The 16,301-nt window shown below is 47.1% G+C and overlaps 6 protein-coding genes and 3 pseudogenes across 9 annotated transcripts in view; 3 read left to right on the top strand and 6 right to left on the bottom strand.

Moving 5' to 3' along the window:
• The window catches only part of fam53c (family with sequence similarity 53 member C), a 157,946-nt gene that overhangs the window by 95,756 nt on the left and 45,889 nt on the right, over window positions 1–16,301 (top strand). The gene's annotated exons all lie outside the window — the stretch shown is intronic.
• LOC311025502 (E3 ubiquitin-protein ligase RNF26-like) lies at window positions 1,993–4,367 on the bottom strand. Its single transcript, XM_084028424.1, has 2 exons — window positions 4,241–4,367; window positions 1,993–3,579 (listed from the first exon to the last, which is right to left on the bottom strand). The coding sequence occupies exon 2, from the start codon at window positions 3,571–3,573 to the stop codon at window positions 2,314–2,316; it is 1,260 nt and encodes a 419-aa protein (XP_083884550.1). The 5' UTR covers window positions 3,574–3,579; window positions 4,241–4,367; the 3' UTR covers window positions 1,993–2,313.
• Window positions 4,949–5,425, top strand: LOC311025241 (histone H2B pseudogene; annotated as a pseudogene). The gene has a single exon. The product of its transcript is annotated as a histone H2B pseudogene (transcript).
• Window positions 5,966–6,432, top strand: LOC311025864 (histone H4). Its single transcript, XM_084029002.1, has one exon. It carries the CDS (start codon window positions 5,987–5,989, stop codon window positions 6,296–6,298), a length of 312 nt encoding a protein of 103 aa, XP_083885128.1. The 5' UTR covers window positions 5,966–5,986; the 3' UTR covers window positions 6,299–6,432.
• LOC311025472 (histone H2A pseudogene) lies at window positions 8,394–8,842 on the bottom strand (annotated as a pseudogene). The gene has a single exon. The product of its transcript is annotated as a histone H2A pseudogene (transcript).
• On the bottom strand, window positions 9,733–10,537 carry LOC311025240 (histone H3.2). The gene has a single exon (XM_084028075.1). It carries the CDS (start codon window positions 10,183–10,185, stop codon window positions 9,775–9,777), a length of 411 nt encoding a protein of 136 aa, XP_083884201.1. The 5' UTR covers window positions 10,186–10,537; the 3' UTR covers window positions 9,733–9,774.
• LOC311025281 (uncharacterized protein) lies at window positions 11,329–12,060 on the bottom strand (the record flags this gene model as incomplete). Its single annotated transcript, XM_084028132.1, has 1 exon — window positions 11,329–12,060. The coding sequence occupies one exon, from the start codon at window positions 12,058–12,060 to the stop codon at window positions 11,476–11,478; it is 585 nt and encodes a 194-aa protein (XP_083884258.1). The 3' UTR covers window positions 11,329–11,475.
• LOC311025243 (histone H2B 1/2 pseudogene) lies at window positions 13,729–14,140 on the bottom strand (annotated as a pseudogene). Its single transcript has one exon. The product of its transcript is annotated as a histone H2B 1/2 pseudogene (transcript).
• Window positions 14,585–15,053, bottom strand: LOC311025762 (histone H4). Its single transcript, XM_084028848.1, has one exon. It carries the CDS (start codon window positions 15,034–15,036, stop codon window positions 14,725–14,727), a length of 312 nt encoding a protein of 103 aa, XP_083884974.1. The 5' UTR covers window positions 15,037–15,053; the 3' UTR covers window positions 14,585–14,724.

Below are 16,301 nucleotides of genomic sequence, written 5' to 3'. Positions count from 1 at the left end.
CAACCAGATCTGTTGCTCGTGCATTGAATGTTCATTTATCCACCATAAGCCGTCTCCAAAGGCGTTTCAGAGAATATGGCAGTACATCCAACCGGCCTCACAACCGCAGACCACGTGTAACCACACCAGCCCAGGACCTCCACATCCAGCAGGTTCACCTCCAAGATCGTCTGAGACCAGCCACTCAGACAGCTGCTGAAACAATTGGTTTGCATAACCAAACAATTTCTGCACAAACTGTCAGAAACCGTCTCAGGGAAGCTCAACTGCATGCTCGTCGTCCTCATCGGGGTCTTGACTGGACTCCAGCTCGTCGCCGTAACAGACTTGAGTGGGCAAATGCTCACATTCGATGGCGTCTGGCACGTTGGAGAGGTGTTCTCTTCACGGATGAATCTCGGTTTACATTGTTCAGGGCAGATGGCAGACAGCGTGTGTGGCGTCGTGTGGGTGAGCGCTTTGCTGATGTCAATGTTGTGGATCGAGTGGCCCATGGTGGTGGTGGGGTTATGGTATGGGCAGGCATCTGTTATGGACGAAGAACACAGGTGCAATACAGGTACATCCATGAACATCACCTCATGTTTCAGCAAGATAATGCACGGCCCCATGTTGCAAGGATCTGTACACAATTCTTGGAAGCTGAAAATGTCCCAGTTCTTGCATGGCCAGCATACTCACCGGACATGTCACCCATTGAGCATGTTTGGGATGTGCTTGACCGGCGTATACGACAGCGTGTACCAGTTCCCACTAATATCCAGCAACTTCGCACAGCCATTGAAGAGGAGTGGACCAACATTCCACAGGCCACAATTGACAATCTGATAAACTCTATGCGAAGAAGATGTGTTGCACTGCATGAGGCAAATGGTGGTCACACCAGATACTGACTGGTTCTGAGTCCCCAGACCCCCAATAAAGCAAAAAAATGCACATTTCAGGGTGGCCTTTTATTGTGGACAGTCTAAGGCACACCTGTGCACTAATCATGATGTCAGATCAGCATCTTGATGTGGCACACCTGTGAGGTGGGATGGATTATCTCAGCAAAGCAGAAGTGCTCACTATCACACATTTAGACTGATTTGTGAACAATGTTTGAGAGAAATGGTAATATTGTGTATCTGGAATGAATTTTAGATCTTTAAGTCCATCTCATGAAAAATAGGAGCAAAAACAAGTGTTGCGTTTTATATTTTTGTTGAGTGTACTTGGTTCTAACCTCCAGACATCCTCCCTACGTGGAGTTAGCATGCTAGCTCTTTAGCTTATCAATTACAGAAACCTCTTTACTACTGTATACGTGGTGCATTCACTTACCTGCTGTAAAGAGAGAGTCCAGCAGTTCTGCAGGTGTTTCATTATAAATAAAAAGCAGCTACAATGTTAGCATAGCTAGCACCCATCAACCAGACTCCATTCAGATAACCAGCATTTTAAAAGTAGTTATCTTGTGATCTTGCACAGACCTAACAAAGCATGACTCAGCACTTTTTACTGACCACCATCATTATGGAGTTATTTCAGCATCCTTTTCAACTGGTCATTGATATTAAATCACAGATCAATACTTTGTTCTGGTTCCTCCAGCTGTGGTGAACCAGCCCACGTGGGTCTTGCTAAATCCAGTGAATCAGTCACGTCCTGTCTGAATCCAGACAGGACTGGGTCTGGGTTCCTGGTGGCTCTGGGGCTTCAACATGTACAAAGCAGCACTAGTGGTGATTTCAGCCCTGATGGAGGAGAACCTGGTTCGGGTCTACGTGGTGGGAAGCCCTGCCTCCTCTCTGGTGCTATGAAAACTAGTCAATCTGTGGATGAAGATCATGTGATACGATCCAAAGCCCCAGAACTACAACAAATGAACTCAAATTTGTTGTAGTTTAGACGTTTTACAATTAAGGATGAAACATGTGAAGATGAGCAGTTGACGTCATGGCGTCAGGTCGTCATGGAAACAAAGCAAGAAGAATCAAACACGTCTTCCACTTTCATATTATTTTAAATAAATATTCAATATACAAATTAACCAAAAGGAACATCATTTTAAAGCTCTTTTACACAAATACTGTCTTTGGCACAAATCCTCAAATGACTCATGGATCCAGTTAATCAATAAAGATCAATATTATTATATCTTCAAGTTTTCAGATGAAGCTTCATCACAAAGAAAGAAAAGTTTCAGCTACAAAACAACAAAACAACCTCATCCAGTCATCATTCACTGAAATCAACAGTTTGGTCCTTTGGTCCTCTAGGTGGCACCACGGCGTCCATCAGAGGAAGATGTCCAACAGAGGACGGCGTCCATCAGAGGAAGACGTCCATGGTCTGTGTGATGTCGCGGCGGCAGAGCGGGCAGCAGCGCTGCGTGGCGCGGCGGTGTGTGAGGATGTCGGCACAGTGGCGGCAGAGACACAGATGTCTGCAGGGCAGCAGCAGCACCGTCTTGCTGACATCCTGACAGATCACACACTTCTTCCTCTCTTCCTGCTCCTTCAGGAGGAGGAGCAGCTCACTGTCCGTCAGCGGGACGCCGCCGTCCTCTGGGGTGGATGTCCTCGCCACCTCGCCATGCGGCTGAGCGCGGAGCGGCGGAGAGTCTGGCGTGCTCAGCCCGTTGGCCGGCGGCAGGCCAGCCGCAGCAATCAAAGCCCCCGCGTCCGTCCCGCTCACTTCCTGTGGCGTCCCAGTATGGACCTCCTGATTGGCTGGAGCTTGTTCCAGCAGGACCGTGTGCAGCCTGCGGATGTGCATCTGGACGCCACGAGCTCCGGGCGTGGCGTTGACCACGTGCAGGCCAAGCTGTCCGGCGAGGACAGGAAGCCGGGGGTTCAGAACCAGAAGAGCCAGAGAGACGGCGGCAGCCGTGACCAGCAGGCCGCGTGAGTCCACCACCAACACGGAGACGAGGACGCGAGCCAGCGCCGACAGGAAGTCCAGCAGCAGCTGGCACGGCGTCCACAGCAGCACGGACGCCCCCACCAGACAGCTGTACAGGAAGGTGAGCGCCGTTAGAGCCAGCTCCACCATGCGGTGGACGGGGCCCGCCACCGCCTCCCAGGTGCCCGCCAACACGGACAGGAAGTTCTGCGTGCCGATGAGGATGATGTTGACCACTGTGTTGATAAAGTAGAGCGCGAGGCGGAGCGCGATGCAGATGGCGTCGCAGGTCTGTCTCAGGAAGCAGCTCCCGGACAGGAAGCAGCTGTGCAGCAGCTCCTTGGTGCGCCACGCCACGTGACACGACAGGTGTCCCACCATCTTGAAGCTCTCAAACACGCCGCCCAGTGTCTGCAGCCAGCCCTCCACCACGTGCAGGGCGCCGCTGGTGGCCCGGGAGACCGCCTCGGTGGTGGCGAGGAAGGAGAACACTGCAAAGTTCCAGTACTCCACCAGACCGGAAGCGCTCACGGCGGGCAGCGTGTTGTGGAGGGAGGCGGCGGCCGACAGGAGGCGGAGCAGCCAGCTGTACGTCCGGAGCAGCAGGTCGAGCAGCAGGACGAGCAGCAGGACGCCGGCGTCCACACATCTCCCAGCAGCCACGGAGACGCCATTCACTTCCTCCATAGTAGGCTGCAGAGACATGAGACAACACACCTGATTATTACTACTACTACTACTATTATTATTACTGTTACTATTATTAATCGCAGCATGCTCTCTTGTATTTCTCTGTGGGAGTGGGTGAAGCTCATATGTGACTGGTGGTTTCTACACACCTGGACTCAGCAGCTGGTCAATTAAGTGATGTAATATTCAGCACTGAACTGCGTCCAGCTGACGTGTTGGTTTAGTGGTCTGGTCTTAAAGGACCAACGACGAGCAAAGCTCTTCTTTAAGTCTAGAATCTGTTTAAACGACTGTTTCTGAGTACAGAAGGTTCCATGAATTTATAATAAAATATGCTTGTTTCTGGTGCGACACTGACGTCATACGGGTGACGGTTGTGTATTCTTGCAAACTTTAAATTACCTGATTTCTGAAGGGAGTCTGGTATGAAAGGGGAACTAGTGTGTCTGACATTAACGGAGCTGAACGCGTCTCACTCCTCCTTTAATGAAACGCACCAATTTATCGATGTTTCCAGACATTATGAATATCTGTAACGTTAGCAGATAGTTACCACATGCTAATGCTACCTAGCAGACCACACCCATCTCCATTAGCTAGCAAGGGCAGCAATACATTTATGAAATAACAACGAGCTGAAGGACCGATGAATTACACGACTCACCGTAGTGACATGTCGCGGAGAGACTTGGCCAACCGGAGAAAAACCACACGAATTAGCTATGGTTTGGTTTGTTTTAGCATGCTTTCATTAGCCTCCTCTTCGTCCACTTCCTCTTTTTCTTCTTCTTCTTTGTTTATTAGCGGATCGTGAACAACGTCTGCTGCCTCCTACCGCACGAACCCGGGATCGCTGCAGTGAGCGGCGGTACATGGGGCGGTAACCCTACCACTATCAGCAGAGTGCTTTTTGCCTGTATTATATGTTTAACTTCTTGGTATTTCTGTAAGATAATGGTTCGTTTCTCGTACGTGAAATACGCCTCCCCGGTGCCCGTAGACTGGTCCATGTTTGTGCACGGGCTCATAGCTGGACAGGGAAACCCTGGGTTGACTTAACGAGTTGACAACCAGCTTCGTGTGACCGCTTGTCTCCGATTGCCTTTGTTAGGGTTACTTAAGCTGGATAGGTGAAAGATACCCTGGGTATGTTGAACACGCTTCGTATTACAGGCCCCAGGTCTCTAACTTCACGGTTACGGGTGACGGTTCGCTGGGGGGACTCTGTGCAGTGACTCGCGCATGCTCAGTCTTGCTGAGAAGACAACCAATCCCGTGCGAGCGACAGCGCAGTCAACTTCGCACGAAGCGAATATAAATAGATCGTTCAGTCTCCGGACGAGTTATCTCATCTGACGGGATAAATCTGCGAATAATGCCGGAAGTGAACCCAAAAGCGGCCAAGAAGGGGTCGAAGAAGGCGGTCTCTAAAGCCTCCAAGACCGGCAAGAAGCGCAAGAGGAGCCGCAAGGAGAGCTACGCCATCTACGTGTACAAGGTGATGAAGCAGGTTCACCCCGACACCGGCATCTCCTCCAAAGCCATGGGCATCATGAACTGCTTCGTGAGCGACATCTTCGAGCGCATCGCCGGCGAGTCTTCCCGTCTGGCTCACTACAACAAGCGCTCCACCATCACGTCCCGGGAGATCCAGACCGCAGTCCGCCTGCTGCTGCCCGGGGAGCTGGCCAAGCACGCCGTGTCCGAGGGCACCAAGGCTGTCACCAAGTACACCAGCTCCAAGTAGACCTGGTCCACCGACACCTCAAAGGCTCTTTTAAGAGCCATACACTCGTTCTACTGAGAGCTGTTCCTCGTTATCACCAACATCTATTAGTGTAAACTAGAAGTACACTAACAAAAAAAACCCCGGAATGACCGGATTATATTTAATGTTATATATGTACTTAAACTGTAGTGACTTTAACTCACTGGGCACCCACTTTCCCATCATTTTTGTTGTTAATCATGTAGACGTATGGCCAACTATATTAATGTATTTTAATAATAATATCTCATTGTTTGCCTTCAAATGTTATATCTACTTAACCGAACACATGCTCAATAAACTGTCTAATGAACCGTGAACATCAAAGAAACGAACCATGGACAATTCAATACATAATCTAATGAGCCGTGAACGATCAATGCATCTAATATACAGGTCATGATCAATAAGAGTGATTCGTGTTCATTCTGACGTTCTGTTGTGTTTTTATTTAAGTCAATATTAAATATTAAATCCTGTTAAAACTGTGGTCCGTTAACACGATTTCGCTCACGCTCTCTGAGGAGATGAAAAAAAGTAGCGAAAGTCCTCTAATACGTCCGCCGCCTCTCTTTAAATACCGCCTCTCGAACAATTTACACCTCATTCGTTTCTGACGATCTAACTTGCCACCTAATCAACATGAGCGGAAGAGGTAAAGGCGGGAAAGGACTCGGTAAAGGAGGCGCGAAGCGTCACCGTAAAGTCCTCCGTGATAACATCCAGGGAATCACCAAGCCCGCTATCCGCCGTCTGGCTCGCCGCGGCGGAGTGAAGCGTATCTCCGGTCTGATCTACGAGGAGACCCGCGGTGTGTTGAAGGTGTTCCTGGAGAACGTCATCCGTGACGCCGTCACCTACACCGAGCACGCCAAGAGGAAGACGGTGACCGCCATGGATGTGGTCTACGCTCTGAAGAGGCAGGGCCGCACCCTGTACGGCTTCGGAGGCTAGACCTGATCCCGAACCTAGACCCCAAACCCAAAGGCTCTTTTAAGAGCCACACACTTCTTCTGAAGATGCAGGTCGCCTGTTCTTGTAATATTTTATTATTAATACACAATTGTAACTACCACAATGATCTTGCACATTCTGTCAGATTGACAACTACATTTAGAGCAAACATTCGATTTATGACATAAACTGATTTGCTTCTACAATTATATGGTGATAAATTAAGTGAAATTGAAAACATTTTCACCTTGTAGCCCCATTAATTCTGCAGATACCAGTTTAGAGACAGATTTATTTTTGAATGATTATTTTATATTCATGGAATTAGACTTGCATTATTAAATAAATAATGTAAGTATCTCATCAGATGTCCAACTATTTAACAATAGTTGGTGATTCGTTTTCAAGGCCATTTTTTTTTAACGATTCAATAACTTGTAACCAAAATTCTATATCCATGACTAGACAACATGCTGGCAGGGGAGAGAGTGTCTTTAACATATTAAAACACTAATCATAATTAAGAATCATGATCCATACGATTATTACCGACTTATTATTATTATACGACGTAATTACAAATTTGCTGCACTTTTTGTTATGTGCATTAAATTGATATTTCTTCTCAGGTAGTCGATTGATGCCTGTTTCACGAACAATAGCTGAAGGCAGGTTCACCTGGACTGGTCTCCGTTTTGTATGCAAAAAAACTTCAGGACCGTGGCTCGGTTTGGCGCATGCTCATTCAAATCACAACAGCAGGTTCGATTGAACGTAATGTCTCGAGACGCAGGAAAATGACGCCATATGGACGCGTCAAGTGTTGTATCACCTGTGATCCGGAAATTAAATGTTTTTCTCAGGGCCTGTCCACACGTAAACGTTTTCAGTGCGTAAACGCAGAAGTCTTGTGCGTTTAGCCCTGCCGTCCATACGAATCTGGCGTTTCCGCAGCGTGAAAACACACTTTTTTTAAACCAGCTCTCAGGGTGGAAAAGAAAAAAACGGCCCCCCCTCCGTTTCGTGTAGACGGCGAAAACGAATACACCAATACGTCATCGGCCCGCCCCTCGACCCTGACTTCTTCCCCCGCGACGTCTCGTAACAACAACAATAACGGCGGCCTCCGTGCTCGTAGCAGATATTCTGCTCGTCTGTAGGGCCTACGTCTGCGTGTCAGGGCCGCTGTATGAAAAAAAAACGGAGCCGAGAGAGGGGTGCGATATTCCGGGGGAAAAGCTACGTTATTACGATGCTAACAAACAACCGCTAGCTAACATCCCATGAATGTAGGCATTTATTTGTCTAATTAATCCATCCCAACGTGTGAGAACGCCTCGTCAAGGTCCTTAAGGTGACGGCTGTTGATGCTTATTGTTGGTTTTATTTATACGGGCCAAATTGTCATCTTAAGGGTGTTTATTGATCGGGTGGTGGGCGGAGATTAGCCGTAACTCACACGTGTTGCCATAGCAATTTGTAGCAGAAACAGCGCCGCATAAGGGCCTGGAATATGTACTACAGCGCGCTGAGTCGTTTTCAGTGGATTCGTCTGGACTTGGATTTTCTTGAAACGACGCCAAGGCAAAACGAAGAAAAAATGTCGTTTTGCTTCGTCTGGACGGCCCCTCAGTTAACAGTCCTGGCCAAAGCGAGAAGAAGCTGGTTAACCCGAACAGAGTGAGATAGCTTCACTGTTCTGGAAATATTCAGAAATGTTAGAATTGGCTTTTACATTGTTCACTTTAGACTTTTTTACTGAACTCAAATCACTGGTTGTGATCATTGGAGCCGTGTGACATGTTAACCTGATAAGCAGGAACCCGTTGAACACCGATGCATGTTTCATATTACACTTCTGTAAATTCAGAGATAACTGACCAGTAACGCTTGGTTGCATGCACGTTCAATCTGTACCTCATCTGTACGTGACAGTCCCAGCCCAAGAAGATGAAATGCATGCTTTACCTATGACCTGAATAAATACTATATCTGTGAACTGAAGACTTCTCCGGTTCATCTTTGGGCTTCCAACAAAAGAACTGGGAGGTAATAAAACTGCATCTAATAAACACAGTGAAAAAGGAAAGTGACTCTTTAAGTGTGGTGGGTGGCTCTTAAAAGAGCCTTTGTTGTGGTCTGAGCCGGTTGAGAAGTTATTTCTTGGCGGCCTTCTCGGTCTTCTTGGGCAGCAGCACCGCCTGGATGTTGGGCAGCACGCCGCCCTGAGCGATGGTCACTCCGCCCAGCAGCTTGTTGAGCTCCTCGTCGTTGCGGACGGCCAGCTGCAGGTGACGGGGGATGATACGGGTCTTCTTGTTGTCGCGGGCAGCGTTCCCGGCCAGCTCCAGGATCTCAGCGGTCAGGTACTCCAGCACCGCCGCCAGGTACACCGGGGCTCCGGCGCCGACACGCCGTGCGTAGTTACCCTTCCTCAAGTGTCTGTGGACACGGCCGACGGGGAACTGAAGCCCGGCCCGGGAGGAGCGGCTCTTCGCCTTCGCTCTGACCTTACCGCCTTTACCACGTCCAGACATTGTTTATTTGTTGGTTGCGTCTAACAAATGTATGCATCATGGCGGCAACACCGGCTATATAACGGAAACCGAGCTACTCCGTGATTGGCCAGAGGGAGCGCAGCTGTGGTCGGCCAATCAGAGAAGAGCAGGTCAAGTTTCTTGTTTACTACAGTAAAGTGGTGGATTTCTTAGGCGGTGTTTCAAAATAAAGAGTTGTGAAATAAACCGAAAGTTAGTGAAATAATTTCCACGATGCACATAATATTCCCTTTCATATTACGTTAGTTGCATTTGTATGTTTGAATAGTTTTATGAAAGTTACATTTGTTGGACACATTTAATCAGAATTTACTGTGACTTATTCCATCCATTTGAAATGAGAAAATAAAGGATTTCATATAGTCAACTACTACTTAGAATTCATGAATTAATGTGATGACTATACTTTAAAGACATCATGTGCAAACGTGCAGCACAAGATCTGTAAAAGGGAACATCAAGTCAGTCAATCTGTCTGATTTTTGAAGGAGATGCCAACAGGTAATAGGAGAAAGTCTTTTTTAAAATATGCAGTTTTAGTCTGAGCAAAGCTGCATTATCATGTTTTTCCCGTTTATTTTATCAATTATTTGTCATTAAAATAATCAAATAAATAAATCAGAGGTATTTTTCATGGCATTTGATGACCGTATAAAATAAAACTGAAATATATATGTACACAAATGTCAGCGAAGACCAACAGCTCAGATCTGTAGGGATCCCTCCTGCTACAACATGTTTTAGAGCAGAGGTCATCACAATTTAACATAATAGAAAGAGGATTATTTACATTTGCTTATCATGCGGTCATTATGATATGTGTTTTTGGACATATTTAGACAAGGAGGACGTAACTCTTTATGGGTGTGTATGTGGCTCTTAAAAGAGCCGTTTATCTTGTGCTGGTCTCAGGTCAGCTCAAGCCCTCTCTCCACGGATGCGGCGGGCTAGCTGGATATCTTTGGGCATGATAGTGACCCTCTTGGCGTGGATGGCGCACAGGTTGGTGTCCTCGAACAGGCCGACCAGGTAAGCCTCGCTGGACTCCTGCAGAGCCATGACGGCGGAGCTCTGGAAACGCAGATCGGTCTTGAAGTCCTGCGCGATCTCCCTCACGAGGCGCTGGAAGGGCAGCTTGCGGATCAGCAGCTCGGTGGACTTCTGGTAGCGCCGGATCTCGCGGAGAGCCACGGTTCCGGGCCTGTAACGGTGGGGCTTCTTGACTCCGCCGGTGGCCGGGGCGCTCTTACGGGCAGCCTTGGTCGCCAGCTGCTTCCTCGGTGCTTTCCCGCCGGTGGACTTCCGGGCTGTCTGCTTGGTTCTGGCCATCGTAGTAGATCAGGCTCCTCTGTGTTCACAGTGAGAGAACGAATGCTGTCTGACGGGGAACGGCGGCTTTATCAAGGAGCTGCCGCAGTAGGGCGGCGCTGATTGGTCCGAGCCGCGAGTCACATGTGCTGCAGCTGCCCAACTATTCGACAAACAAATTCAAGTACACCAATCACACAGCGGTTGCAAGGAAGGAAACAATGAAAAAGTAGTTTAACATATGAACAAATGCTGCATGAAGACAGCGGGCCTTACTTCTTCCCTGTTATCTAAAAGTTCGGGTTTTTATGTTGCATGTTTAACATCTGGGGGTGATTGTGAACTGTCCATAGTTTCATTATAACTAAAATATCAGACACTTACACATGTATTATTCAGGTAAAAATTAGAACATTTTTAGATATGGCAACAATTAACCCTCGAGGCACCCTGGGGTACCAAACGTGTACATTCTGCCTTTTTGACTTCTTTGATTGTCGATACATCGTCAGTTTAAAGGCTAATTATATGAAACTTGGCCAGGATTTGTTTTTTATTATTATTTTTAAAATTCCATGACCCCCTCTATTGTAAGGTGTATAGAATACCTACACCCTTTCACCTCGGGCCCAATTTAAACACATTGACTCCCATTATAACCACATATTTTTGATATGCTGTTATCCTGACATATTATGATGCTTTTCCCATGAATACCTAATAAATCTAAGCCATTGCCTTCAAAATACAGGGAAAACAGGTTTTAGGTCTGATGACCCCCCCAAAGCCCCCAGGGGCAGCAGAGCTTTATCACATAAAGTTTCAATGGAGGCCTGGTTCTCTTACTTTGCAAAATGCATGGCAATAAAAAAACTGAACACCATAAAAAATGGTCTTGGTTCATGGGAGTGATATAAAAGAGTGTGTGTGTGTAGAAGAATAAGAGGTGGTGAATAGGGAGTGAAGTAATATATATGTAATATATATATATATTTATATTACTTCACTCCCTATTCACCACCTCTTATTCTTATGTAGATATGTACATTATGTTGATTTTCAATAGTAACTTAACTTCCACCTGAAAAAAAAATCCTGAATTGTATCCTGAACTGTATGTCAAATGGATTAGATTATTATTATTATGTTGTTCATGTTCTCCATCACTGTTGGTTTCATTCTTGGCTCGTTACTGAAGTCTGCATCAGACGGAATAACCGTATAAACTGTAAACAGGGGGTCTGGTCTTTAGTCGAAGGTTTGGTGGCTCTCAAAAGAGCCGTTGGTGCACCGTGTGCTGATTGAGCCGCCTTACTTCTTGGCTGCGGCTTTCTTTGCTGGAGCTTTCTTCTTGGGAGTGGTCTTCTTCGCGGGCTTCGCGGCCTTTTGGGGGGTCATCTTTTTAGGGGTCTTTTTAGCGACGGGCTTCTTGACAGCTTTCTTCGCTGCCGGCTTCTTCGCTGCCGGCTTCTTAGCTGTCACTTTCTTAGCTGTCACTTTCTTAGCTGTCACTTTCTTTGCCGGGGACTTCTTGGCGACGGGCTTCCGGGTTTTAACGGCGGCTTTCTGCGCCTTCACCGGGGTCTTCGCCACTTTGGCGGGTTTGGGCGCCGCCTTCACGGTCTTGGCGAGCTTGAAGGACCCGGAAGCCCCGGACCCCGTAGCCCGACTCAGAGTCCCGTCTTCCACCAGCTTGTTCACCGTGTTGATGATGCGGGTCCTGGCCTTCACCACGTCCACGCCTTTGTCAGCCAGGAACTTTTTGATCCCCACTAGAGAGACCCCCCCGCGCCCCTTAGACTCCGTCACGGCGCTGATGATCAGGGTCCCGAGGGCCGGTCCGACCTTCTTGGTGGCGCGGGTCGCCGCCTTCTTCTTGTGCGCGTCTTCTGCCATCGGTGTGAGTGTGTGTGAGTGTCTGCGGTCTAACTGACGGCGCGAGGCGGATCTTACAAGCCACATGAGAACCGTGGAGAGTCAATGCACGCGGCTCAAATGTGGGACACTTTGTGTTTTCTCTCCCGCGGTTTGGGGCTAAAATCTCCCAAATATGGATGTCTTAAGACGCTGCTGTTGTCACAGTGGCGAGGACAGGTTCTTCCCTCCAGACGGGTCTCATGTTCGGTGACGAGGACTCGTTTATTTAAGTCCAGGAGGCTTGAAACGTCTCGGATTCACGGTCACCTCTCACAAGTCGCGGCGCGTTTTCTTCACATTTGGGCTCTAAAAACGCGTAAAAGTGTCGCATATGAAACGTGACGGCGGAGCTGCGGGAAGCGGGGACGTGTGAGGGGAGAACAACTCACAACCCGCTTCAGCAACGAGCTTTATCGGGTCGGAACCGGGGAAGTTGTCGATGGTAGTAAACACACAGGTGCGGCCGGGGAGTCTGGCGGTTACCTGCTGCAGGTGGATCCGCTGGCATCGATCCATCACGTCTTATTGGATGGAGCCCAGAACAGCTGGATGTTGGTATCTGCTGCTGGTCTCATCGGGTTCATCGAAAATCTGGACCTGAATCTGAGCCGAGTCTCTTACTGTGTGAGTGAATTATATTCTCTCTTTGCTTGAGTCAAGAAGACCAGACGGGAACCAGAACCACAGAAGACTAAATGGGAAACATGACCACAAGGACCAGACGGAACCAGAACAACAAAAGGCCAGGCAGGAACCAGAACCACAAAAGACCAGAACCACCACACTGAAGCAGCATTTTGGGTTCTAGATCCTTTGTTACACATTTCCACTTGTTCGTACTTACAACAGAATCCCAGAAGTTAACAATCAGTTGTTAGTTTCTCGGTCTGCGTTCATATTTTGCCTCTTTGAGTATTGCTGTAAAGTTACAGTAGTAACTAATAATTTACTCAGCGTCAACATCTAGGTAAATACTGTGCTTTCTCCTATTCATTGTGCTGCACAAAGCATCATTGATTAAAAATATCAATAAACTTAAAAAGACATGTCAGAAACCAACAATGACCCTTGTTAGTGAAGTGTTTTATAGACCAGTAATAAAACCTGGTCATCTTAAACCGACCCTTACAGTCTTACAAGTAGGTGATGTACACAAGTCATCTTTTTTAAGTTAAAGGTCCCATATTATACTGTTTTTCATCAATTTCACACAACTGTCAGAGGTCCAACAACACTGAATTTCAGCTGTCTAAAAGTTGATCAAATGAGCTCTCCTCAGAACAGGCCGTTTCTGTGCCACACCTTTAAATGCTAATGAGGAAGCAGACATACAAGTTAACACGAACCGTAGCTGGCACATTGTCATTAAAAATTAAACGCAACAACTGTCTCTTCTGTTGCTGGGACAGCATATAAGCCCTTATGTTGATTTGTGCAACCAACAACAGAGCAAATTGCGTGTCTGGCTGTGAGCAACTTAGAGAAACACCGCTATCTCACTGCAGGACACCGTTTTTCATAATATGGGACTTTTAAAATTAAAAACAATCTGGTCATTTTTTGTAATTAAGCATACTTCTATTGTACACTAATAGATGTTGGTGATATCGAGGACCAGCTGCTCTAGAACGAGTGTGTGGCTCTTAAAAGAGCCTTTGTGGTGTCGGTGGACCAGGTCTACTTGGAGCTGGTGTACTTGGTCACGGCCTTGGTGCCCTCGGACACGGCGTGCTTGGCCAGCTCCCCGGGCAGCAGCAGGCGGACTGCGGTCTGGATCTCCCGGGACGTGATGGTGGAGCGCTTGTTGTAGTGAGCCAGACGGGAAGCCTCACCGGCGATGCGTTCAAAGATGTCGCTCACGAAGGAGTTCATGATGCCCATGGCTTTGGAGGAGATGCCGGTGTCAGGGTGAACCTGCTTCAGCACCTTGTACACGTAGATGGCGTAGCTCTCCTTGCGGCTCCTCTTGCGCTTCTTGCCGGTCTTGCCGGCTTTGGACACGGCTTTCTTTGAGCCCTTCTTCGCCACTTTGACTGGATCAGGTGCCATAACTGCTGCAGAGACAGATTAGAGCGATAAATCCGCGTTGCAGAAATGTTGTAATATCTACACGCTCGATGCAAAATAGACTGTGCTGTCGCTTGCACCGGATTGGCTGCCGTTTGCGCTTGCGACTGAGCATGCGCCAGACACAGCCACAGTCCTGAAGTCTTTTATATATACAAAGCACAGACCAGTCCAGGTGAACCTGCCTTCTCCTATCGATCCAAAAACAGGCAGCGATCAGATAAATCAATCAGTCATCAATCGACTACCTGAGAAGAAATATCAATTTAATGCAGATGAATACAAATAGATAAGTGCAGCACATTTTTAATTAAGATCAAAGATTCAAAACATTGAACTTTCCCTAGTTCCATAGTTTTTAACTCAAATACATATATACACACATATAGACATCGAAATGTTGCTCTAAATGTAGTTCTCAATAAACTGACGTCATAGATTATGCGATTTAATTGTGGTAGTTGCAAGTGTATATTAATTAATACATTTTACAATAACAGGCGATCTGCATCTTCAGAAGAAGTGTGTGGCTCTTAAAAGAGCCTTTGGGTTTGGGGTCTAGGTTCGGGATCAGGTCTAGCCTCCGAAGCCGTACAGGGTGCGTCCCTGCCTCTTCAGAGCGTAGACCACGTCCATGGCGGTCACCGTCTTCCTCTTGGCGTGCTCGGTGTAGGTGACGGCGTCACGGATGACGTTCTCCAGGAACACCTTCAACACGCCGCGGGTCTCCTCGTAGATCAGACCGGAGATTCGCTTCACTCCGCCGCGGCGAGCCAGACGGCGGATAGCGGGCTTGGTGATTCCCTGGATGTTATCACGGAGGACTTTACGGTGCCGCTTGGCGCCTCCCTTACCAAGTCCTTTCCCGCCTTTACCTCTTCCGCTCATGTTGATTAGGTGTTAAGTTGGATCGTCAGAAACGAATGAGGTGTAAATTGTCCGAGAGGCGGTATTTAAAGATAGGCGGCGGACGTATTAGAGGACTAAAAGCACCAACCAAACTTTAACATGTTTTTCTTTCCTTTCTGATTATTTCTTCATATATATATATATATATATATTTTTTATCATAATTCGTGTCTAAATGTGTGATTTATTTATTATCCGGTAAATCTAGAGTTCTTATTATTGTAATGTGGTGATGTATATTAAATAGTTGAACACAAGATGGCAGCAGGTGATATATGACCTGTAAAAGCTCAACGGCTGTCAGGGGTGCTGTCAGGGGTGCTCAGCTCTAGGGGTCCGCAGCAGTAAAGGGCCTCTGCTTGTAAGAGGGTCTTTGGCAGTAAAGGTTCCTTGGCTCTTAGGAGACTTCATTTGTAAGGGGTTCTTGCTCTAAGGGGACTTCATTTGTAAGGGATTCTTGGCTGTAAGGGGTCGCAAGCACTAAGGGGTCCTTTGGCTTTAAAGGGGTTTCCAGATCTACGGGTTCCCAGATCTAAGGGGTCCCTGGCTCTAAGGGGCTCCTGGCTCTAAATGGTCCTTGGCTGTAAGGGGCCCTTGGTCCAGGTCTTGCAGACTGGGTCACGGTGAGCAGCAACAAGCAACAAGGCCATAAAAGGCTTCAGTGTTCATCATGAAGTTTCCATAAAGTGGAGTTTTATGACCGTTAGAGGTTAATGGTTTACCTGAGGACAGGTGACGGGGACCAGAGACTAGATGGACACCCAGGTACCACACACACACACACACACACACACACACACACACACACACTCACACACACTCACACACAAACACACGCACGCACACTCCTTATCTCGTTCTCTTTTCTTCTTCTGTAGAAATGAATCACACTGAAATGTTTAAATTAATGTTTAATTTTCAAATTTTCGAAGTGAATTTAAATGTTTTTGATCTTATAAATCTATTTTCAACGTTTATTTATTGAAACTCTTGAACGGATATTAATGTGACGTTTGTTTATTTATTGATTAGTGTCGTGTTATTTCTTCTTCCTAAGGCCTCTCATTACTGAATTGACACATTAAAGTCTGACCTGCTGGGTTATTATCACCACTGATTGTTGATTATTGATGATGTCATCATGTGAAGATGTTTTTGTGTTTTGCATTATTTCGAGTTCACATCTGTTTGTTAGTCCTTCAGACAGCAATTAATTACTTAATTTGAGCCATAAAAATAATGTA

The sequence above is a fragment of the Eutrigla gurnardus genome, assembly GCF_963514095.1.
Source record: "Eutrigla gurnardus genome assembly, chromosome: 15".
In the NCBI taxonomy this organism is placed as follows: Eukaryota; Metazoa; Chordata; class Actinopteri; order Perciformes; family Triglidae; genus Eutrigla; species Eutrigla gurnardus.
This window is presented reverse-complemented; position numbering and strand designations above follow the sequence as displayed.

Excerpts from the sequence above, each read along its gene's own strand:
- LOC311025502 (XM_084028424.1), bottom strand. The coding sequence starts at position 3,573 with ATGGAGGAAGTGAATGGCGTCTCCGTGGCTGCTGGGAGATGTGTGGAC.
- LOC311025864 (XM_084029002.1), top strand. The coding sequence starts at position 5,987 with ATGAGCGGAAGAGGTAAAGGCGGGAAAGGACTCGGTAAAGGAGGCGCG.
- LOC311025240 (XM_084028075.1), bottom strand. The coding sequence starts at position 10,185 with ATGGCCAGAACCAAGCAGACAGCCCGGAAGTCCACCGGCGGGAAAGCA.
- LOC311025762 (XM_084028848.1), bottom strand. The coding sequence starts at position 15,036 with ATGAGCGGAAGAGGTAAAGGCGGGAAAGGACTTGGTAAGGGAGGCGCC.